This window comes from Syngnathoides biaculeatus, chromosome 3 (assembly GCF_019802595.1).
Source record: "Syngnathoides biaculeatus isolate LvHL_M chromosome 3, ASM1980259v1, whole genome shotgun sequence".
Taxonomy (NCBI): domain Eukaryota; kingdom Metazoa; phylum Chordata; class Actinopteri; order Syngnathiformes; family Syngnathidae; genus Syngnathoides; species Syngnathoides biaculeatus.
Genome location: NC_084642.1, coordinates 9,293,528 through 9,317,596, shown reverse-complemented (window position 1 = coordinate 9,317,596; position 24,069 = coordinate 9,293,528). Strand labels below are relative to the sequence as shown.

At 42.3% G+C, this 24,069-nt stretch overlaps 1 protein-coding gene across 1 annotated transcript in view; it reads right to left on the bottom strand.

Moving 5' to 3' along the window:
• Positions 1–2,561: 2,561 nt before the first annotated feature.
• The window catches only part of furina (furin (paired basic amino acid cleaving enzyme) a), a 63,845-nt gene continuing 42,337 nt past the window's right edge, over positions 2,562–24,069 (bottom strand). Inside the window, exons 5-16 of the mRNA XM_061814153.1 lie at positions 23,041–23,169; positions 22,807–22,883; positions 16,663–16,751; positions 12,978–13,150; positions 11,311–11,523; positions 10,763–10,863; positions 10,504–10,607; positions 10,151–10,268; positions 8,485–8,664; positions 8,273–8,397; positions 6,046–6,153; positions 2,562–3,323 (exon numbers count right to left, since the gene is read on the bottom strand). Of these exons, the coding sequence (XP_061670137.1) occupies positions 2,713–3,323; positions 6,046–6,153; positions 8,273–8,397; positions 8,485–8,664; positions 10,151–10,268; positions 10,504–10,607; positions 10,763–10,863; positions 11,311–11,523; positions 12,978–13,150; positions 16,663–16,751; positions 22,807–22,883; positions 23,041–23,169 (2,028 nt within the window). The 3' untranslated portion in view covers positions 2,562–2,712. The remainder of the gene's footprint in view (positions 3,324–6,045; positions 6,154–8,272; positions 8,398–8,484; positions 8,665–10,150; positions 10,269–10,503; positions 10,608–10,762; positions 10,864–11,310; positions 11,524–12,977; positions 13,151–16,662; positions 16,752–22,806; positions 22,884–23,040; positions 23,170–24,069) is intronic.

Genomic DNA, 24,069 nt, shown 5'->3' with positions numbered 1-24,069 from the left:
CATAGGTCACACGCTTAAGGTACTGTGTGCAGCCAAGGGGCCGGAAACCTCGATAGGAGATAGTTGGGGGTCATCTGAGGCTGCCCCCCCCCAACCCCAACACATTTTATGTATACTGACCGAGCGTGTGTGCACACAGACACGCACAGAACCGATTTCAGCCCTTAAGTTTAAGAAAATGGGATACATTCTAGCGCCTTCCTTCACAGCAGCTCAACAATACAAGGTGTTGCAACAGCGATGACACACGATGGAGCGACCACACACCCACACAACAAACACGCACCAGCGACGCGAATGAGGGACTCGATGGGAGACCGACGAGCGACAAATCTTTAAGACGACACGGACAAAATGATTGTCTTTGGTTCCGCAAACGTATTGCTCCTATTCATTCGAATCGGACGGAGACTTCACAAGCTCCATTTGATTGAAACTCCCCCCACCCCCCCCAAAAAAAAGCCTGTATTATGTCCTTCCGCAAGTCTCGAATCTTCAGAAAAGACAATTCAGCCCATTAAGCCAAATATCCCAACTCATTTGCATTTTTTTTTTTTTGCTTTGACAATTTTCCGTGAGCAGCTGAAAGTGGACATGTGCGTCGGACGCACTCTCACTCCAGAAAGTTCTACAACAGAGTGCTCAAAAGCACCCATTCCAAGAGCCAGAAAAGTACTCTAGATGGAACAAAACAAATGTTGCACATTTTTGCCATTTGCGCGGTTGACTATTACCTCTAATAACAAAAATCACTCAACATTGTGATCCTAAAAGAAGTTCCTGGAAGCAATTTTGGCGCCGTGTTAGCTTATTATGCTTTTTATACGTGTCGCACAATACCAGAATACCATTTCTAAACGATTATCCTACTTAGAGCCGAAACGTCAGTAGGCACTAATGCAGATCCACGATCAGCCACATCGGGGACAAACACCTCTTACGACGAGAGGGCCTCTGGACGCGAGCGCTTAGGTTTAAAATGGGTTTATTTTCCGGGCTTGGCTCTCGCTCTCTAAACAAATTGATTGTCAGCATCAGAACAAAAAGTCTTAACCTCAAGAGGAACCGTCGAAGGAGGACAGGAGCAGAAACGGCACAAACAAGGTCTCGCCGGCAATCTCCAATTAATGCATAAATGCGGGCCGACGGGGGCGAAAAAGTCAATCCTTTGACCCGTCCAATTCCCCGAAAGACAGGATTTAAAGCCCTCCTTGTGAATGCTGATTACAAAGGTGATGACTTGGGGGATTACACACATTTGACGCCGCGTCCTACAAATCAAATGATACGCCAATCCCGCTTAGTATTTCCAAAAAGACTTCCAGCTTGCGAACGTGACGGTGTGTGAAACCGTGCAGAGTGATAAGAGGTAGATATAAAGGGGGAGCAGCTGCAGTTTTGTATGCATGTCATCACCATCATGACAACCTCTCAGCAATGTTTAAGTGCCAGATGGAGGCGGGGGGAAAAAAAAAAAAAAAAAACAATTCAATGAAGCTAGTGAAGAGATCAATGGATTTAGATTTGCTACGATGTACGAGATGCACATTAAAAATGAAGCACATGAGAAAGAAAAAGACTGAAAGAACAACCTTCCCCTAAGGTATGACTTTAAAAAAAAAAAATCTTAAGTTTCTGCAGCATCAATCCGAATTTGACTCCGTTGTTGGAGGGGCTGATGAAGGAAATTCACTTCACTTTAGAATTGATGCAGGGATGTTGATGAAATGTGCACTTTCAACTTTTGCTTTGAAAGAGAGATCGGGGAAATGAGACGGATGATAAACGACAAGACGTGTACATTCGTGTTATTGCTAATTTGAGGCGTGAGCAATTTGTCTTTGTAGTGTTAATATGGCCGGGCCGATGGAACGTACTGATGTATTGGTAATGGGTCCAAATCCTTCAGCAGATGAATCACGCCGCTCCTCCGGTCCCCCAGGGTTGATCAGGTACACTTGAACTCCTAACACTTCCTCATGTCTTAGCTGCAAGGTTAGAAACATTTGAGGCTTGTAAGACCCCCCACCCAAAAAAATGCTACTACCACAAAATGAAGAGTTTGTTTTCAAAACGAGACATAGGCATTTTTTTCCAGATCTATGAAACTCGCGCCAAAATTATCCATTCGGAGCTGGATATTTTTGGTGCGAGTTTCGTAAATCTGAAAAAAATGCCTATGTCTCGTTTTGAAAACAAACTCTTCAAATGAATGTTTCTGAATAGTTTGTCCTCACTTGAAAATAGACTTCAGTAACTAGTGTGTGACTGATTGAACACGCGTGCAGGACACGGACACTGGAACGCTCGTGTTGCTCACATCAAACAATCTCATCCGGCTACTGCACAGACACTGATCAAAAAGGGAAGGAGGAAGAAAAGCAAATCATTTTAGTGGAACAATAGGAGCTAGAGAGAGAGGGCGGGACGGACGCACAGCGCGAGTGACCCCGAAGAAGACGGGTTTGGAGGATGAAACGTGGCCTCAAGGAAGTGCGAACACACTGGCCGACCTGAGCTCCGAGGGTGCGGCGACCGGATGTCGGCTCTCTTACTGGTTGATGGGGAAACCCGCTAAAATGGAGGCTGAAGGGTCAAGATGAAAGATAAAACCAGAGAGGAGCAGGAAAGCAAAGAAACCCCAGCCCTGAATTACCGAAGGATTGGTGAAGATTAAAAAAAAAAAAAAAAAACGGGCCGAAACAGAAAGTATTAAAGAGCACTTTGTGTTTTGATAAAGGCGGTCCTCTCGTTTTGGACGTCAAACTCTTCATTTTCCGAGTCCGTGTTGGCGCCGTCGTCCCCCCACACTGTCGGGATGCCGCGGTACGACACCACCCTGTTGCCGCCCAGGCTGAAGCTGCCCGCGAGGCCGCCGCCGCCGGCTTCCAGGGACGGGAGCTTGACGAGGGCGCCCGAGCGCAGCTGCAGCAGGAGGAAGATCCCGGCGAAGATGGCCATGATGGCCATGCAGCTGAGAATGGCCACAGTCATAGGCAACTGGGAGCTGAGCTGCGGCTGCAGTCCCGCGTCCCCCTGGCCCGCCGCAAAGACGCCGGGAGACTCGCGCATGTACTGGGCGACGCGATCGCAGGTGCCGGTGATGCTATTGAGGGATCTGTGAGGGGGGCACGACAGGCAGGCCTCGACGCTGAGGCTGCTGCACGTCAGGCAGGGAGGCAGGCACGCCATGCAGGCCGGGACCGAGGCCGGCGAAATGTTGTTCCCCACCGTGTAGTTGACGGGCTGGGAACCCACGGCGTAGCCTGCCGGACATTGTCGCACGCAGTTTTGCATGAAGAGGTAGTAGCCGGGGTTACACTCTGCAACACAGAAAAGCGCAGGAAACGCAAATAATGTAAACGGCGAGGCGCAGAGAGACATTTTTCGCAATATTAATCCATGTGGATGAAAAAGGGAAACACTCCACTCCATGACCTTTAAAAACAGCCCGGTCTAATGAGAACTACTGTATATCAAAAATTCTCTTCCCTAAGATAAGTAGTGTATTTTCTGCATTATAAGGTGCACCATCAATGAATGTCCTATTTCAAAAGTTTTTTCCCCCCACATATAAGGCGCAGCGCATTGTAATGCGCATAGAATCGACGCTACAGTAGAGGCTGGAGGTTATGTTATGCATCCATTAGATGGAGCTGCGCTAAAGGCTCAATATGGATCCATATATAAGGCGCACCGTCGGCTTTTGAGAAAATCAAAGGCTTTTAGCTGTGCCTTATAGTGTGGAAGATACGGTATGCTTACATTTGACAGCATTATTCAACCTTGTCAGATAAATATTTGAGGGCATTAACAACTGTTCATACCAATGATCCATGTGCCCCTGAAAAGTTTTCATCTTTGCAAGTCCCAAAAAAGGAAATAGGATACAAGGAGTCCTCGGTTTCAGACGGTCTCGACCTAAGACGTTTCGACTTTAAAACACCCGTCCCGCGTCCGTCATTTTGTCTGGCTAATGCTTGTCCGTGTTTGTATCTTCGCATCATTCACCCTCCTTTTTAGACCTTATCGCCCCAAAGAAGAAAGCCGTGTCTTTTAGCAATTCTTCTGCAGCCAAAAGAAAATCCATTACCATGGAAACGAAGCTCATGATCACAAAAAGATTGGAGAAAGGAGAGACACCAACACCACCACGGCTTCAGTCGGTCGACCGAGGTGACAGTTATTAAAGACAAAGCCCGTATTTTAGCGCATGTGACGGGTTCCGTTCCTATGCCGGATACAATGTTCACAAAACAAGGTTCTTTGAGACTTGTCGAGATGGAGAGGATTGAGGACCAGGTTTCTTCGCAATAGCTAAGCACACCCTCCCCTTCTTCTTCTCCATCCACCTCTCAGCAGTAATGCTAAGTACATCATCTTGTCTATTTCAATGTAGTATTTTGATGTAAAATCCGACTTTAATGGTGGAATACGACTTAAGTCGAAATTCGCGTTATGTCGCTACTGTAGGAACGGATCCCATTCGTAGACCGAGGACTCCCTGTACTGGTAAATTGGTAAAGGTAATACGTTTGTGTCGGTCTTTAAGAGTGAAGGCTGTTTCCGTGATTGATTGGATTGGACTCTTGAAAATTAAGTCAGAATCTATCAATACACCAAGTTTGGGGACTGGTTCAGTGGCTTTTTCTTTCCCGAAAAAAAACAAATTTCAGTTTTGTTGTCATTTAATTGATGCACTTATTTATCTGCTTTAGCTGTGGCGACCCCTAACGGGACAAGCCGAAAGAAACTTGAGACTCGCAACACCTCAACTTGAACTGCAGTCATCTGGAGTTGCGGCTAGATCACTGCGTGGCATTTGCTTACTGAGGTTCTGAAGAATTTGACCCAAGGGTAGGAAATACAGCCTGAACAGAAGATGTAAGAGCTGACACATTTTTATTAAATTGTCTGCCCAACTACTCTGTTGGCAGTGCCACTCGTGACCGTTAATATAATTAACATGAATCAAGGTTAAGTGGTAATTTCATGACGCAAAATTTGCAGTCCAGAAAGCGGATTCACAATACATATGACGGTCCTAAAATTGATTCTGTCGAAAGCGTGCAGCTCAGGCTGGCTTGCATTATGATATTGTGTGAATTATGGTGAGCTTGAAGCATTCATACAATGACAACAAATGACAAATATTTGGGAACGGGCGACTCACTGCCAAGTCTCACAAGTAATAAGTTTCCGACGGTAAAATTGAGCGTTATCGTCTTTACAAAAGGACGCTGAAATTGTTTTGACGCATGCGGCTCCCTTTCCTTGCCGACGGCACATGTTTGATTTCTGGCCATTGCTCCTGCCCCCACCCTCCAGAGGTCCTCAGGGCTGGTTCCTAACCTCCATAACTTGAGTGTGAAAGGACCTCACCAGTGTGTATAAAAAGAGTGAAAAGTTTGGTTGAGAGACCTACGATGGCTTTGAGAATATACAAGAGAATACAAAATGTCAATCAGGTGGCCCAGGGAATTGTTCCCGGTTTGGCAGCCTGTCAGTATGTCGTTACCCACGTCTGCCTGTAGGAGCCAGCCTGTCACCGTGTCAGATAATTGCTGGTTTTCAGCGGAGACCTTGTCTGTGGAGGTCTTTGGATTGGGTATGGACCTGATTAGAATAGCTTGAAGGGATCAGGAATAGTTTGCACTTTGGGTCATGACTCCCTCCTTCTGCCGGTGACGGGGTGGCCACCTGTGGTTAAGTCTCTTCTCAGCCGTGTCATGTATTTTAAATCATCTTTTTAGACCATAACTGCTTCTACATATGGGACAGTGGGGGTGGGATTGCCCGAGGAATGGGGGTCAGAGACTGCGGTTGGGTGGGAGGGAATGTCTTTTACTACTCCCTGTGTGAAGCACTTTGTGTTGATTCTTTAAAGTATAAGAAGTGCTATATAAATTGAATAATTGATTGTAGACAGGCGGGTGTATGATGTACTGTACTGACGTGATGCAAAATGATGATTAAACCTAACATGTTTCACATAGCCCCCATAACAAGGACACACAGTCGTCTTCATGTGAGAAAGTGTCTTACCAAGGCATGTCTGTTTGAGGTCCAACGTCTTACAGTTGCCGTTTACAGGCTGAGAATCACCAGGGGGGCCGGTGCCGTACAGCACCAGGATGAACTGGGTTAGAGTGCCTGAGAAGAGAGATGAGCCGGGAGATATTTTTATATTTATATAAAGCTTTCATGAAAAGGATAAAAAAAAAAAAAGCGTTCGTGGAAAAAGTAGGGCTGTCAGTCAGAGAGGCTCAAGCTCCCGAGGGTAGATTTTGTTCAAGCATATTCTTTCGAGGACTCGAGATTTTTGCCATGAAGTGACAGAAAATGACACTTTGAAAAGAGCAGCAATTTTCAGACAAGGCGATGTCCCTTTGTGCCTAATAAGAGTATTTGTGAGTGGGGGGCGGGGGGGGGGAGTCTTGGGGTCTTGGGAGGTTCATCTTGACAGAAAGTCTCGAGTAAAAAGTCCTGACTGAGGATAGCGAACTGACAGATTTAAAATGTGCTCTCTTTTCAGTTTTTTTTTTTCTTTTCTGCGTTTGGAAACAATGTTGGGGATTGAATGACAAAGCTACTTGATGTGTAATTTGATGAAGTTATAAAAAAAAGTGTTTCTTCAATAAGTCAATCCAGAAAATAATGAGGTTTCGTTTTAAGAGGAGTTGGTTTTGAAATGGTCTCTTTTATTCATCGTGGGTGCAAATGACCGCAATGTATCCCAAACACCATCTCGACAACAAAAATCTGAGGAGATAGCATTTTGTTTCATGTGTAGCTTTTAAAGGGCCACTGTCATGAAATGCATGACTTTTAGTATATTAATGAAAAAACGGCAGTCTGCGTGAAGCCGGCTGTTTTTTTTCCACCACAAAACATGGTTTTGACGTATATGGCTTTTTGTCACTCCCGCCATGAAAATCCTCTCGAGGGATTTTTTTTTCTCGAGAAGAAGCACAAAGTGACGTTCGTAGCTGACGTCCACTCAAGCGATCTCGTATGTTTCTCTTAGTTTTACCTGCGGGAAGGTAGCTCGTTGTTCCTTCGTGTTAGCCAAAATGCCGGCTCGTTGCCTTGCTGGATATTGCTTGAACACTCAGGAGGATGGATTTACCCTCCATAAGTTTGCAAGAGACCTGGTTTGTAGTGAAAAATGGATTGCACGGGTGCAGAGGACGAGAGCTTCGTGGGTTCCAAGTGACAGGTAGGTGTGTATACAGCTACTAAAAAAAACAATAGTTGGGAAGGGGGCGTAATCCGTAAATCAGGGTTGCTAAATGTGTCGATGTGTGCATCGGAAGGCTCCCGTGCAAACAAGGCCGAGCCGGCCTTGTGAACCGTCACCGGCCTTGTCACACGGCTTCGGCCGGGGTGGCTTGTTGCGGCGCCAGGCCGCGGTGGCTCATCTCCGCCGCGGACGTGGATCGGACAGGGAGGCGGTTTGGCCGCGGCATTGTCGTCGCTCGCGGGAGGGCGGACGGCGTTGTTTTTATCACCGCCGCGCGGAGTTGGATCGGGCTGGGAGGTGGTTTGGCCGTGATCCGCACGTCATCTAAATATGGCTCAAAACAATAGGGTAATATTGCCCCGGTCACTTCACTCGGTTGTGAGATGTTCTCTTCTTTGAAAAAAGCTTCCGTGTCAGAATGGGCATGTCCCCTAGTAGGGACCACAGCGTGTTTTCATAGGCGAATGTCGGGGGTAACGTCATGGGCAGTAGAGGCAGCCAAAATGGCGACCACTTGGATGTCGAATAACACTTCTGCAACGTTGCGCATGGATGACGCGCTCTCTGCTCATATTTAGTTTTTCATATAGACATTGAAGTGAATACTGTTATATGTATTTTCATTACAATATCTATTTTAGAATGTTTATCGGGACTACACTTGGGCTTTAATGAGAGCTTGCTGTGGCTTGTGCTTGCATTTTCCAAGATTGCAGGTTATCTGGAGAGTAAAGGTTATTATTGTTTTGTACAAGACTGTGCAAATGCAATTTTTCCTTATGAAAAAAACCCAAACCATTAATTTTGGTGTTTTTGTGTGTGCGGAGTGGGGTCGGGGGGGGGGTGACACAGATTGCATTTCCATTGATTTCAATGTGGAAAGACGATCTGCGACACAGCGTGGGTTATGGAACAAAATGTGTATCTCAAGGCACCACACTACTTTTGTAAACACACAGTGAACAATAGCAACATCAAATTATGATGAAAAGCACAAACATGCTGTCACATCATGCAAAAACGCTTTACCGTAGTCACTGGCCCCTGATACATTCTCAATCTCCAGCGTCCACTTTCCAGATGGGTTCTCATCCCAAGAGTGTGTGGTCATGAAAGCCCAGTCATTAAAACCCTCTGATGAGTAGTCATGAGGCCTGCAGGAAGAGGAAGTAAAAACCAAAAAAGTTTTTAAATCACACAGGCATGTAAACTTTCTAAACTGACCAGTTTGTCTATGTCACCTGGGGTGAAGTAGCGTTGAGCGCGTGCCGGCAGGACTAATGAGGTGGATAGCCAGGTCGCCCCTCCGGTTGTACGACAGTGTGAGCCGAGCTTGGACGTGTTCCAGTGAAGTCACGTGACTGTCGCTCCCCATGCAGGCGTCCACGCTCTTGTTAACTGACAAATGTCCGCCAATGTTTCTGAGAAAAAGGACGCCAAACGAAGGCAGACGTATGTCATTTGATGTAGTTAATACAGTGTGCATTACATCATTACAGGCTTCCCCCCTAAGCTTAGGATAAGAAGGCTACTTAACTCCTGACCAGTGTGATAGTCTGCATGGAGCAGAGTTTTTAGCCTTGGAGAGGATTAGAGTTGCGCCACCTGGAGCGACCGTATGCTTTGTAAAAAGTAACACACTCTTTGATTTTTAGAGACTGGCTCCCAATGCAAGAGGTATTGGTATCAAATTAGAGTAAAATCAAATCAAATAATTGACAAAATGACAATTGAAAAGCTGTGATTATTAAATGTCATGCTGTTTCAAATTCTTTTAAGCAAAGCAAATTTATTTGTACAGCGCATTTCATACATGAGGTAACTCAATGTGCTTTACATGATTAAAGGCATTTGAAAACAAAGAGATGAAACATTTAAAATGGCATAAAAACAATAAAAGTGACAAAAATATATAAAAAAAGACTTAAAACCGCATACAGTGCAAGTAATATGATCAAAAAGTGGATATATTCTAAAAAGTATGTGAAAAAAAAGAAGAGTTTTCAACCTGGATTTAAAAACCTTCACACCTTACCTCTGTGAGCAACTTATTCCATTTTTGTGGAGCATAATAGCTAAATGCTGCTTCACCAAGTTTGCTTTGGACTCTGCACTCCACTATTTGACCCGAGTCAGTCGATCTCAGAGCTCTACTGGGTTTGTATTCCGCAAGCATTTCTTTCATGTATTCAGGACCGAAATCATTTATAGACCAGAAGCAGAACTTTAAAATCTATTCTCAAGATGACTGGAAGCCAGTGCAAGGACCTTAGGATTGGGGTTACATGCTCGTACCTCTTTGTTTCTGTCAGAACGCCAGCTGCAGCATTCTGAAAGAGCTGCAGTTGTTGAATACTCTTTTTTTGGGAGTGCAGTCAGAAGACCATTACAATAGTCAAGTAAGATGAAGAGGATTTTTTTTTTAGTTGGTCACTCTGACCTGCATCTGTGGAATGATGATAACGACGTGTGACGATGAAACTTTTGGCGTAATGAGTTTGGCACCCCTGGCCCACAATAATTAAAATGGCCACAGAGAAAAAATAATTAGTGTTAGTCTTGTCTTCTTCCTTTCAATGGACTTTTCGTCCCACTATATTAGACAAGTGTTTAACATGAATTTTGCTAATAAGCCTAACCGTGCTGTACTTACATATTTGAGCTTTGATCCAGTTACCCAATCATGTTCTTACTATACAATGCAACAAAGCCTCTCAATTCAAACTAACGCTGCCAAAAAGATGCAGTGGGGTAGAATAAATGAACAGTTCTTCCAGATCATTTCTGCAGCTGTCATCTGGACTGTTCACAAATTTAGAGCATAAATTGCTTTCAATAGTTGAACATGTAGATGCTAATCATGGTTTTAATATATTCTACATAGTAAGCTGTGTGTGTTGCACAAACTTGGGTTCGGAGACCAAGGTGATGACGCATTTTCGTTGTGGTCCCACGCTGGTCCACGTCTTTGCCAGCGCTACGATTCCGCCGGCATCAAGTAGGCCATATCCGTATGAATGGCTGACTGCAGGAAATGAGGGACAAGAGAGGGGAGTGACATGACAGCTCGCCTTCTTAGAGAAACATTCTCAATTCAAGCTCCTGAATGGATGGCACTTCAAAAAATTGCCTTTTTTTGTTCAAAATCGAGGGCTCGCATCTCTAATTTGAATTTAACGTCATAGCGGGATGCAGAACATAACACTGAGCCTGAAGGACATGGCGGCAGCTGCAGAAAGAAGTGAACTTGAGTTGTGTACCTTTGCGTCCAACCCCGTTGGTATTCCAGTCATTGGTGGCCAGGTGGGCAGGGTGAGAAGTTCGCACAACCAGATGTTGCATGTCCCTCCAGGTCAAATTTTTACTAGAATACAATGCAAACACAAACATATTCTCACACACACAGTAAGGTTGACATTCTCAGTTTCAAGCTAGATCACTGAAGATTCTACATCGATCGTAGACGGCGATTGTCTTGTGGGTGATATGAAATTTTGAAAACGACTGGTTAGCACTTACTTTGCCTCAAGTGCCAGAGCAATTATCCCAGCAGCCAGCGGGGCGGAGGCAGAGGTCCCCGTGTGGGAATCTGTGCATTTACCCTTTAGGTCTGTCGTAATCTGAAACAGGAAAAATAATTACATTAGCCTAAAACAGTTTACTAGGAGCAATGTTTCTGACACTCAAATTGTCTCTTATTATCGTGTAAATGGATCTGCTGGTAGTGGACGCACTTGCATTTGATCGGTGATATCGGCTTTGCCCGATCATGAGCATTTTTGCTATTACCCAATCGGTGAATGTGGCTGCTCAAATGCACGACAAAATGATTCTGCATTTGTGAGAAGTATGTTAAGCAGCAGCTTCCCGGGAGGTTTTCCAGCAGCTTACTATTAATAATCATTTTAATGGGCCAAAAGTGAATTCACGTATTAAAAAAAAAAAAAAAAAGAAGAGAGAGAGCAGCACAGGAAAAGAGGATCAGGAAGTCAGCTGCAGACGACACCGATGCTACATTTCAAGTTAATCAACAACCAATTACAAAACCACAACTATCCCAAACTTACTATTTGTTTTTCATTCTGGTTGCCCGAGCTGTACGTGGTCGCGAGGGTTGAGGAGCAAGCCTCGCTATACCAGGGGACGAAGCCATTCTGGGTCGAGCTGCTGATGGATAGCGTGTAGATACTGTTGGTGTAGCCGTCACAGTTACAGCTGTCTTTATCTCTCCCACCGTTGCCGGATGCCCACACAAAGATGGAGCCCAAACCTCCTCGACCCTGAAGGTAATGACAGACATTTTAGAGAAACAAATAATGTTTTCACCCGCAATAAAATACAAAATGACTGCCCATTTAAAATGAAAAGGTTAAGGTGGTCACTTGGGAATGACACATGACAAACAAAATCCACAGAATCCAGACAGGTTACTGCAATATCCCATCCAGATTCTCGGTGCTTGAAGTGTACCGTAATTTCCATCCCACAAGCCGCGACTTTTTTCCACACGCTTTCCACCCTGCAATTTATGCAGTGATTCGGCTAATTTGTGCATTATTTTCTAACGGCAGCAAGGGGGCACTAGAGCGGAAAAGGTAAGAATGAGACCGGTGGACTATATGTGCCAAGGAAGTGACTTTTACCAGCCCTGTTAGCGCTGTGCTAGTGTTTTGCTGCTGTGTTACTGGTGTGTCTCAGTGCTATTTACCGGTAAGTTTTATTTTAATCAACCCTGTTAGCGTTAGTGCTAGCTTTAGCACGACGCTAGCATTAGCACTCAAGTTAAACTCTTTCTGTATACCGTCTTTCTTTGTAAATATCTCGTGTTTCAATGTGGGTTTCAATGTGGGCACTCGCGGCTTTTACACAGCTTCAGCGTATGTATGTACCAAATGGTTACCTCCTTTCCAAATGTACTGGGTGAGGCTTATAATCAGGTGCGCTCTGGAGGCCGGTAATTCCGGTAATAGTTTCCTCTTTATAGTTTTGAGTAGCACAGCCTCCGTCCATTGATCCAACCTGTAGCGTACTCACTGCCGCAATCAAAGTAGTGCAGTCCCAAATCAGTTTTATAGCACATGCCTCCAATCCAAAAGTTAATAATGAACCTGTGTGTAGCTGGTTGGATTCCTATATGCATGGCGTACATATGCTGAAGTCTGGAGTGGGATTTGTTGCCTTATCAATCTCTTTTTATATGACACTACAATGCAGTCAAACAAGAGAAGATACCAACAACAGGCCTTGTTTACAAGGCACAGACTCGCAAATCAAGTCTTTTTGATGAGTTGCTTTGTGTGGGAAGACTACATTTTATCATAAAAAAAAAGACTTCAAGCTTCGAGCCTGTACTGTATATTTGTTTAACAGCATATTTTCACTTGCTATGAGGTAAAAAAAAAAGAAAAAAAAAAAAAGGAAAAAAGGTTACACTCTAAACTGGGTTGAAAAAACATAATTTGAATGCACGATTGAATTTCATCATCAGTTCCAATCTTATTTCCTTCCATTCAGATTTCATTGTCACAATTTTCCTGAAGGGTGGCTTCTGGAGCACATTTATTTTCCATTCATAATCGTCAGGGTCAAATACTTCTTTGTTCCTTCTGCTTTTGTCTCCTCATACTTGAACAACTCCATTACAGACCGTTGAAAGGAAGCCACACACCAGCAGGAAATAATCTCTCTCATACAAACAACCCCCGCGCTGACCCGCCACCTCACATATACACACCTCAGTAACTCCACGCAGAAAGGCCTCTTTGGCGAGTTTGGCAGGCCCATCTACAGTTTTGCCATCATCCTCTGGGCCCCAGCTGGCACTGTAGATGTCGATGTGTTGAGGGTTCAGGCTGAGAGACTGGGCCTCCACCATGTCGGTCACCTCGCCGTCCAGCATGCGCACGCCTGCATCAGTGTTGACACAAACAAGTTCTGCAGTGCTTACTTTAAATTTTTTAAATCATCATTATAGGTCACGGGATGTCACTGCAAAGTTAAGCTCTCTTTATATTCACTATATGCAGCGGAAAATGTTGACGGTTAGCTCCTCCCAAGTGCACTGAATAGATTTAGTGTCTTAAATTTTGATGTGCGGCCTAATGTCATTGTTTTTCTCATTTTATGAGGGTCATAATTTACGAGCACACAGCGATACTACTGTGGCGTTGCAAATTTGCATAATCAGAGTGTGGTTTATCATTTGCATTGTGTCTGTCACATCTGAGCAGTCTGTCAGTTTGCAATTGATGTTTATCGGCGCTACATTTTTTTTTACGTTTCGTCATCTTGGTGACGTCACCACTGGCATTAATGAAAAGTAAATTGCTGCTGAGCTCAAAATATTCCAGAAAGAACAAGTTCAGATGCATTGGAGCTGAAACTCAATTTTTAATACAAAACATTCTAACAAAGATGAAAGGACTCATCATGAGTCTGCCTATATGGAAATGAAACTGGAATACATGTGAGACAAAAATTTTTTGACTGGAACAACAGAAAGAAAATCAGACAGAAATAAGCATAGCTAAAAACAAATGGGTAGCACAGCTGTAATCGTTGGCCTCACATTTCTGGAGACCAGGGTTCAAATTCTGGCCCCCACCAGTGTGGAGTTTGCATGTTCTCCCCGTCCCTGCGTGGGTTTTCTCTGGGCACTCTGGTTTCCTCCCACATCCCAAAAATATGCATTAATTGGAGACTCTAAATTGCCCCTAGGTGTGTTTGTGAGTACGAACTTTGTCTGTCGCCATGTCCCCTGCGATTGTTTGACAACTGGTTCAGGGCGTACCCTGCCTCCTACCCGATGACAGCTGGGATTGGCTCCAGCACTTCCACGACCGCCGTGAGGATAAGCGGCTCAGAAAATAGTTTTAAAAACAAATTACTAGGTACAAAAGACAGACAATGACTTGTGTCTGAAGCGGTGCGGTCTGTTTAAATTCTTCTCTTGCGTCTTTTTATATCAGAGACTTTCCTACGAGACACAATTGGACCACCAAAACATGTTTCAAAACACATTTGGTGCATTGAATAATTTTCCCTCCACGCTATGTTGCTCTTTTCCAAGGACACAAATACCATCACTATGACTTATAGGAAAAAGCATCAAATGGGACTTTGTACTGTTTCTGTGGTGGCGTCAATTTCTATGCAGGGTTATTTAATTCACAGAAGAGCCTCAAGAAACTCCAAAACCCCACAGGGCATAAATAAGCAATATAACAAGAAAGATAAGACTTACACATTATGTTTCAATGTGCATACATCTACACAGAATTGAGTATGGCTTTATACATGTCTGGTCATCTATAAAACATTGAAAATTACTATCGCTTCTTTTATTCCTTTCTAAGTAACATTATTTGCTTGTTATTGGACTTTTTTTTTTTTTTTTTAAATAAGAATTTGAACTGTGTATGCATTCATCAGTTTAATGTTCAGTGAATGTCAATGCCTGGCATTCCACTGTAGCCCGTGCCAGGACAAATTTCATACTTGGACCCCAAACCTGGCAATAATACATTACATTCTAAAAAAAAAAAAAAAAAGTTTATTTTGAAACATTTTTTATAGAACTGTGAATGCATTTAGTGCCAGGAACCACTTTGAAAGTTAAGACAGGATCACAGACCGCAGAGACCATTTCTCTCACTTAACTCGAGATTCTGCAAGGTAAAACAGATGGCAAAAGTAAACGTGCACTGTATGCGTTGTTTCAAATACTGTAGTTCTAAATCGGCTATTCGAAACGAGACTTCACAGTTGGTACACTTGTGAAGGCTCCGCCACCTATGAGATCACACACAGTGCACCTTTAATCTTGACGAGCGTGTACGTGAGATTCTCGCAAGGCATCTAGAATGATCATAAAGATGGGGTGTTGTGGGGGGGGTGCTGTTTTTCAGTGAAGGGGGCTAATTTGACACAAGAGCTATAAGTGGCATGGAGGTGAGATAAGCAGGCACAAAATGACAGAACAGGCATTGGGATAAAAGCAGTGCCTGACGTTTAAAGAAGCGACTTTTACATCTGGAGAAACCACATTAGGAGCAATCCATTGACAGATGAATTAGTCTACTAACTACCGTAATTTCGGGCGTATAAGCCGCGACTTTTTTCACACGCTTTCAACCCTACGGCTTATGCGGTGATGCGGCTAATTTGTGCATTTTTTTCTAACGGCTGCAAGGGGGCACTCAAGCGGAAAAGGCAAGATTTGACACCGGTGGAATATATCTGCAGAGGAAGTGAGGTTTACCGGTATGTGTTTTTTTTTTTTTTAAACCAGCCAGGTTAGCGTGTTGCTGCAGTGTTACTGCCACGTCTGACTAGGCTTATATTTTTACATTTGACAATGTGAACTTAATTTCAGCAATCAAAGCAGAGACAACAGTGAGCTGGTGTTTCTTAAAAAAAATGCTCAAGGAAACTTAATTAGCTTTTAATATGAAATAAAATGATCTAATAAAAGAATGGGACTGTCAGAGCAGAAATAAAACATGAAATCAACTTTCAAATTGTGATCACTGATAAAAGCAATTAAAAGGTTGGGGAAATGAGAAAACTTAGAACGCGCTTGTCAATTAACTTTCATCACCGCGTGTGTTTGTCAGCACCAGCTCATGCATCAATTGCAAAGTCTGTTTCATGCCGCCAGGCCTTGTTCTAGCTGCAGTTGTGTTGTGGTGTGTTAGCAACACTGTGCAAATGTGTTTTCTGTGGACTTGTTGTCACTCGGAGTATGTGATGTGGCATCAAAAATCTCCCAAAGCCCCTTTCTGCTGCCATGTCTGTGCAAATCAAGTGACTTATTTTTTTTAATAAAATATCTACACATCTGTACAATATATCCATTATTTGATGAGCCACTGTCATAAAAAAAATACACAAATTAGCAGTGGGAAATAAAGAGTAACTCACAGTAGAATAGTACCGTTGACATTTTGCCGAAGACATACATTTGGGGAAGAAAACATTTGACAAAGCATCACAATATCTGTGCCTATAGAAGAGAACGCTTGTCGAAACAATCTTTCTAAAATTAATTAAATTACTTCAATACGGGGAGTACTAAAAGAGGACTTCAGATGAAATGCCAGCTAAACTTTGAGTTGTTTGTTTCAGGTTTTCTAAACTTTTAACAGGATATTCTTATATACTTAAATGAAAGCAATGTTTACAGATCAGTTAAATGGGAAATTTAATTGCCTGATTTCTGATTTGAATGCATCGATCAGTTGAAAAATAGAGAAAATTACTGTTATTGTCAGTCTGCTGAAACCATTATATTCATAATACAATGGTTGTCAAAACTTGGGTTTATTACAGCTCATTTCCCTTCATGACAGCATTAGGACTCTTTGTCATCAGTCAAAAGAACAAAGCTGACAATTATTTTTTATTCAATTAGTACGTACCTCCAATCTTGGCATTGTAAGCCACACCAACGCCACAAATGGCATTGTTGGCTACTGCTGCCACTTCTCCCGCACAGCGTGTTCCATGTCTGCAAAATAAGGCATTGAGAAGTTTAAAAAAAAAAAAAAAATCATCACATATCATTTACTTGAAAATTATATACCCTTTTATTGTACATTTATAGGAACATGTTGTGACAGAATCCACCAATCAAGAAATGTGGCTCCAGCTGCACACCGAGACTAAACAAAAGAAAATGTTAGTCTGCTTTTAATTCTTCAAATAAATAAAATCCTATTTGTCAAAAACAAAACGAGAAAAAAAAACATGAAGCCACCGAGTGAATATATTATACATTTAAAACCCACAAGGACTATTAACCTTGAAGGGGTGAGAGCTCAGAATCAGTCAAAAGCAAAGTAAAAACATTCTTTGCATGTAGGATGGCTTTTTGTGAATAGGATTTTTGATTTTAACACAATATATTTCATTATATTCCCAAGTCTCTCCTGAAATGTAGATCGCTCCAGGCCCTGCAATGTTCCAAGGTCCAAAAACAGAGTGGCTGATCAGCACATTCCAGTCAGGTGCATTGCCCTTGTCGGCCAGGTGGATACACACTCCTCATGCCCTTCAACATATTGCAGACCCCCGTAGCAGTTAAACCGGTCCCAAAAAGGAAGCCCAAGTCTGTGTGCCAACTCAGGACAAAGGACAGAGAAACTACTCGATAAGCAAAATTTCATCCAGCCATCTTAGGCATACTTGATGACCCGAGACGCCGATCATAAAAAGAAGTGCAGCCTTCAGGGTAAAATGATTCTCAGGAGAGAATAACATTTTTCAGACTAATTAAATATGGTTATTTGCATTGTGTGAGCTAAGGGAGTGGATGTGTATGTCGTTTAACTGAACCAACAAGTGTAAACTATGTGTGTGCGTGTGTGTGTGTTTGTCACAGGCAATTACTTTTGTATGAGCTACTTGGAGCGAAGAAGGCAGGATTGGAAAATGCACGCAGTACAGCCCCTCCACCCCCCCCCTCAAAAAAAAAAAAATGATAGCAAAGTAAACCTCACACACATCATCTTGGCAATTTGCCAGAACATTTTATCCTAGCATTTGCAGAAATGTATTCTGCTGGGGTTCTACTGCAGTCATGCAGCTGACGAGAAGAAGATAAATGATAAGCATTCAAGCAAACCGTTTCAAACTCTTGCCTTTGACACATTCATTACAAACATGAGTGTGTTGGATGGTTTTATGGAATACAAATTGTGCAAGAAAGACATGATGTTCTTGGTTTATCAATCTGAAAAGAAAAGACCTTTTCTCCAGATAAGAATACCATGCAGACAATACCAGTACCCGAAATTCTACATTTTTACACCACTGTGCTTTCAGAGGAACTAACAGCAATATCACTTTTGGCAATCACATTTGAAGTCCTCCAACATTTGTTATAATAATAGACACACACACGCAAATGCACACGCACGGACAGACATTTCCTACATTTTTGGACTATTCTTGGCTCCTTAACAAGCACAAACGATCAATGACAGAAAATGCCAACAGAATATTCTACATAGTCAACTACTGAAGGCGGCATTATTTTGTCCAAGATACGCGCCATTGGACTTTATAAAATAGGCAAAGATGAAGTGGGGGCGTTTACTGTTTAGCAGTGAGGTCAATAACAGAAGTGCCAACTGGGTCACTAATGGATTGTTTGCATTTGTTTCCACTGACTTTATCTTCATGATGTCAGTACTGTATTGCAAAACAAAGCGTTTCTTATCATAAAACAGTTTAAGCTTGCAATGCCTGTACCCTACGTACCCTTTTATTGTACATTTATAGAAACATGTAATGGACCCGGGTAATATTGTTGTGACAGAATGCGCCAACCAAGAAATGTGGTTACACCTGCACACCGATGCATGCAGCATGCAAGGCATGCTGTCTTGGATAAACAAGAGGATGGGTATTATATCCCATAAGTGACCCGCTAATGAGATTCACCAAATCAAACAAATCTTGAGAAATCATTATTCAAAGTGTTTGTGTATCACAAATACATACATTTCTTTTATAGTGTTTAATAAACCAGGATACACCTGACAAAGTGGCATTAATAAAGACAAAGTGACAATCATAAAGATCTTACGATTAACAATGACCAGTTTCACTAAAGTCGTTTTTTTACAGCAGGAACCCCACAGCAAGGTCTAAATAATGAGACAAACTTGCATCACATTAACGTTATATGTGGGCCCAAGGCCAACACGATCAGCATTCATATCCGCAAGTGATTAAAAACCACAAGTGAAATTTAGCTCCACAGAATTGCTGTGGAATGGCCACTGTCATACAAATGTATTTAAAAGCTTGTGTCCAGATAAACTACACAAAACATGACAGAGGACATTTGGAACAGTGAAATGCATTTAGAAAGAGAACATGTCAGAAAAGTTGGATACTTTGGTCAGTCTTTGGGTTTCACAACTCAGCAACGCTCCAACGAGCTTTATGTGATTAGTCACGTAGAACAGTAAACATAATAATGAATGTTACAAATTGTGAAACATAATTGGCATACATTTGGTTTTACGGAGGAAAACAAAATTCAAAACATATAAATGTTCATAAAAATGTTGATGTACCATAATTCCCAGCCTACAGAGCGCACCTAGTTACAAGCCTAACTCAGTTTGCAAAGGAAATACCATTTGGTACACATATACGCTGCAGCTGTGTAAAAGCCGCAAGTACCCACAATGAAACACGAGATATTTACAAAGAAAGACGGTACACAGAGTTTAACGCATGCTCCACCGCGCTAACAGGGTCGGTTTAAAAAAACATACCGGTAAAAATCACTTAGACATGGGAGTAACATGCTAGTGCAGCACTAACAGGGCGGACCAGCCAAAGTCACTTCCTCGGGACATATATTCCACCAGTATCACTCTTACCTTTTCCGCTCGAGAGCCCCCTTGCGGCCGTTAGAAAAAAATGCACAAATTAGCCGCATCACCGCATAAACTGCAGGGTTGAAAACGTGTGAAAAAAGTTGTGGTTTATAGGGAAGAAATTATTGTATGTTCTTTCAGGCTGTGAAGAGTTTAAACCCCAAACCTCAAAAATCTTTATTTGTTGTTAATTCTGTTAAAATTAGTTTGTCTATTTTTGGACTCCAGTTTATTTAATTTCTATTTGGGGCACTGAAAATTAATATAAATTAAGCAATTAAGTGGCTAATTTGAAAAAAAAAATTCAAACATTTATTACAGGTCTTTGATGTCATTTCATCTCAAAACCAGTCTACTGTCAAATATTTTTTAATTTATTTTATAAAACAAGTTGTACATAGGGGTAGTTTGTTTTTTCAGGGTTAGAAATTTTTGTTGGGAAAAAGGCACCCATCTGTTTTTGTCTGAATGTCGCTTGTTGGCTTTTGCACTTAAACGCACCATGTCTTGTCTCTATTTTGCTCGGCGCTCATAATAGACATTCTAATTCCAACAGTTATAAAAATCTCGGATCTTATTTAGGCTATGGTTGATGGTGTTTGCCATCCATTAATCCTACAGTATTACCAATGTGAAAATAAACGTGTTTACCAATGGGTCTTGATGTTTATAGAGCTGTGTGAACACGAATAGAGTATGTAGTCAGTTTACGGTCAACTAAAAATACCTTAGGCATGACATGCACTGCACTTCAGAATTGGAGAAATGGAGGGGGGGGGGGGGGAATAACAATATTTTTTGGGTGAGATTCATCAAGAAAAGTGGCATCGTAATAAAACATGAATAACGGATAAAGTTCTTTTCAAACATATTGGCATCCTCTACAGTCGAGCCTTAGGTATGAACCAAGTATTTCAGGAAAAAATACATTCAGAAAATGCAAATTAGTAAATCATCCTGATGGGACTCGACGGAAACTGGAAAAAGAAACATCTCGACAGCATGCTGTCTTGGATAAACAAGAGGGTGAATGGTCACATTGCTCCCGAGCCACCCTCACTGCAGCACATATGTTGGGAAAGAAAGACAGCTTTATGGAAGTGAACAGAGTTGGGCTTTCTGCAGGGGAACAGAAACTTTCAGTCTAACTAACACAACCTCACAGTTTCCCTGCCTACTGGTTGTTGACACATGAATCTACACCGGCTCACTGCAAGCCCAGAGACACGATTGCTTCTTATTCGGTCTTGCCATGGGCAAGGCGTAGGGAGCTGGGTGGTAAGAGATAAGGGCTGAGATGAGCCGGGGTTTGGGAGAGGTGCAGCCAGTGAGAATCATCAATAGTAAGTATCTTAGTTGGGCTCTGGGCCACTATGAGCCACAAGAGGTGCTTAAATCGGAGTTGGCAGGACTGTCAAAGTTTGCGGCTCTTCCAGAGAGGCACTCACGCACATTTCTCCAAGTTCCAAAATTCGGGATTTTCTCAGAGATGGGTGTGTAATCATTTCCAGCACCCATGAACAATTAATCACACAAATACAAAAATGCTTTAAGAGACATATCTGCTTATTAATGACATTTAATGAAAACCAGAAACAACCCAAGTGCATATGCACTCAAAAATCCATTTCAGATGCATAAGCGATGGAAGCAGGTAGCCCACACAGACGTAAACATACCGAACACTGCTTACTAATTGTTGTAGATCAGACTGACCCACAAGCCCTACCCCAAAGGTTAATAATGCAGGCAACATTAAAATCATTCCAATAACTTCTGTCGCCCATAGTTTACCGTATTTAATGGTCTCTGCACCTCAGAGGTTTCATCGGTGATATACTGCACGCGTGCCATTTAGTTAGCTGTGCGTGATTAAATTATCAGATGGCACATTTTGAAGGTGCCCCGGATGATTTTTATCTTTTTATGCGTATTTAACTCATTCACCACCATGGGACATAGTCGTCAAGTGGAATCTGACCATTGACTGCCACCTAAATAAATTGGAAAAGTAGGTTTTTCAAGAGTTGGACATTGAAAACTTTTTTGCCCAGCGTGTCTGTGAAATTCAAGTCTATAAAACAATGTGATGACGGACAAATCCCTGTAGGTGCCAGCGATGGATTGCTCTCGATTTAAGATCACCACAGCTTTGAGTCGAAGAATGAATTAATTTTGGGTTATATCATGTCAATTACGAGGGAGGGCAATGCCAACACGTTAGGCGTTGGTCAGGTTTAGGCCTCTCACACCTGAACGGAGTATGTGTATGTATGATGTAAACATAGTATGAGTGGAGAAAAGTAGTGATGCACCAAATTTTTGGCCACTGAAAATTTTCATTAGAAAAGAGCCTAAAAGTGCTTTTTTGGTTTTCATCTGTGCACATCTCAGTCTGTCTCTTTAGCAGCTACTACAGTCGGTCAAAATATGTCTCTCAGGGCTGGGTGCCAATGTAACTAAAGATACACGTGGAAAAAAAACGTTTCCTTGATAAACATGAGAACCAGTCAATAGAATTTGATGGTTTCCATTTGTCCATGTTTTGACAATAATGTGAGTTTCTCTGCCCTTTACCGATCATGTGGCGTCAATAGATGTCAAGTTAGGTTGATGCACACTGCACATTAGCAGCCCATTCAAGTTTGATCATTACTTTTGCTCATCGCCAATAAACCTGGTGAGTTTCTAGTAAAAGAAAAGATAACCTCATTCAAGAAGGGCAAGTCACAAGAGGTACAGATGATGTACAGTGGGCAGGGCCATACGGAGCCAAAAGATTGACTCGCTTTCATTAATTCTGATGACTTAATTCAATCAATTCTCTGCAAGATCTTGCCATGGTGATAAACAACCTCTAAAGCCATCTGCAGAGGCCACTTCAATAAATCCGTTTTCTTCACACACGTCTTCTATCTGAGGACAGATTTATTTTTCAAATACAAGCGATACGGTATTAAGGCCCAAGTGGCATAGAGAGAACTGGAAAGGTCAAACCAGTTAAAGAAATGATGGCTGGGATCATTGCAGAGTATCTTAACACTTTAAACTTGATTTATTGGGGAAAATGACAGACAGGCCTGCTTAGCCTTGGCTGAAGGATACCAAAAAAAAAAAAAAAAAAGAGGATTTTGCTAAAATCAGAAATGAACTAAATACTCTACATACCTGTTGTCATTCAGCTGTGTATATCTTGGCTGAGGATCTGAGTCTCCATCATTCACATCATAGCTGGCTTCCGGGTCCTATGATATAACATGCCAATAGTGCAAATTACACAAGGGTATTTATGTCAACTGTAAAATGTTAAAATCTTTACAAAAATTTTAATAAGTACATAAAGGTAAGAGCAGCAATGTAGAAAATCTGTACTTCAAGCATGAGTATACAGTATATACTTACATAGTTCTGACTCAGGTCAGGATGGTTCTTCTCTATACCATCATCCAAGATGGACACCACCACACCTTTACCTGTGTAGCCCAACTGCCAAGCAGCTTTGGCATTCAGGTCACGGTGGTTGGTGTTGTACTGAGGATGAAATCCATAAAATGGGTCAGCCTTAAGACTGATTTCATTTCCTTAAGATATAGCAAAAAGCAGCAAACATCCAATTTTCCAAGGTTCCTTAACACAAACATTCTAACAAATTTCTTCAGACTTTTTGGTGAAAGAAAACAACATGGAAGCTAAACAGCAAGCTACAAAAGAAAGTAAATCAGTCGAGCCGAGCAATCCATGGAGAATTACATGATGACAGATATCATTTTCTATGCTATTTGATTTGCTCTTGACATTCAATCTGGCCTTTGCAAAGATGTGGCTTTCATCTGGTTCAAAGCTGTCCTTTAAGTCAATAGCCACAAATACTGCTCAGTGTCTGATGTGCCATCAAATGCCCTCCTGGCAGATGGTAAGCACGCATGATAAACAGGATGATTAGTTCCTCAATCTCGTCATGCCTTTGTCACAAAACCATCAAGAGTAGTAAGTGTGATTGCTGAACCTTGATTATTGTTTGATTTGGAAAGAATGTCATGCAGAAGTGTCATGTCATGGGACTAAATCATATCTTCTCATTTTAGACTCCTGTGCTCAATACACAGTCACAGGAATGTAGTTCAACCACAATCCTTTACGCTTGGGCCTCTTGGGATGCAAGGGGAATACTGGGTAAGGGGAACAGTAGTCCGGTACACTTCCTCTATTGGGACAGGTTGTTCATCCTTCTACAAAGATACTCACTCTCCCTTCTCTGAACGCATCCAAACCATCTAAGTCTTCTCTCTGTCTCCAAGGCAATTACCTTGGCTGTCCCTCTGATGAGTTCATTTCCAGTCTTATCCAACCTGTTAACTCGTAGAGAGACCCTCAACATCTTAATTTCCTCCACCTTTGCTTCCTGTCACTTCAGTGCCATTCTCTGGAATC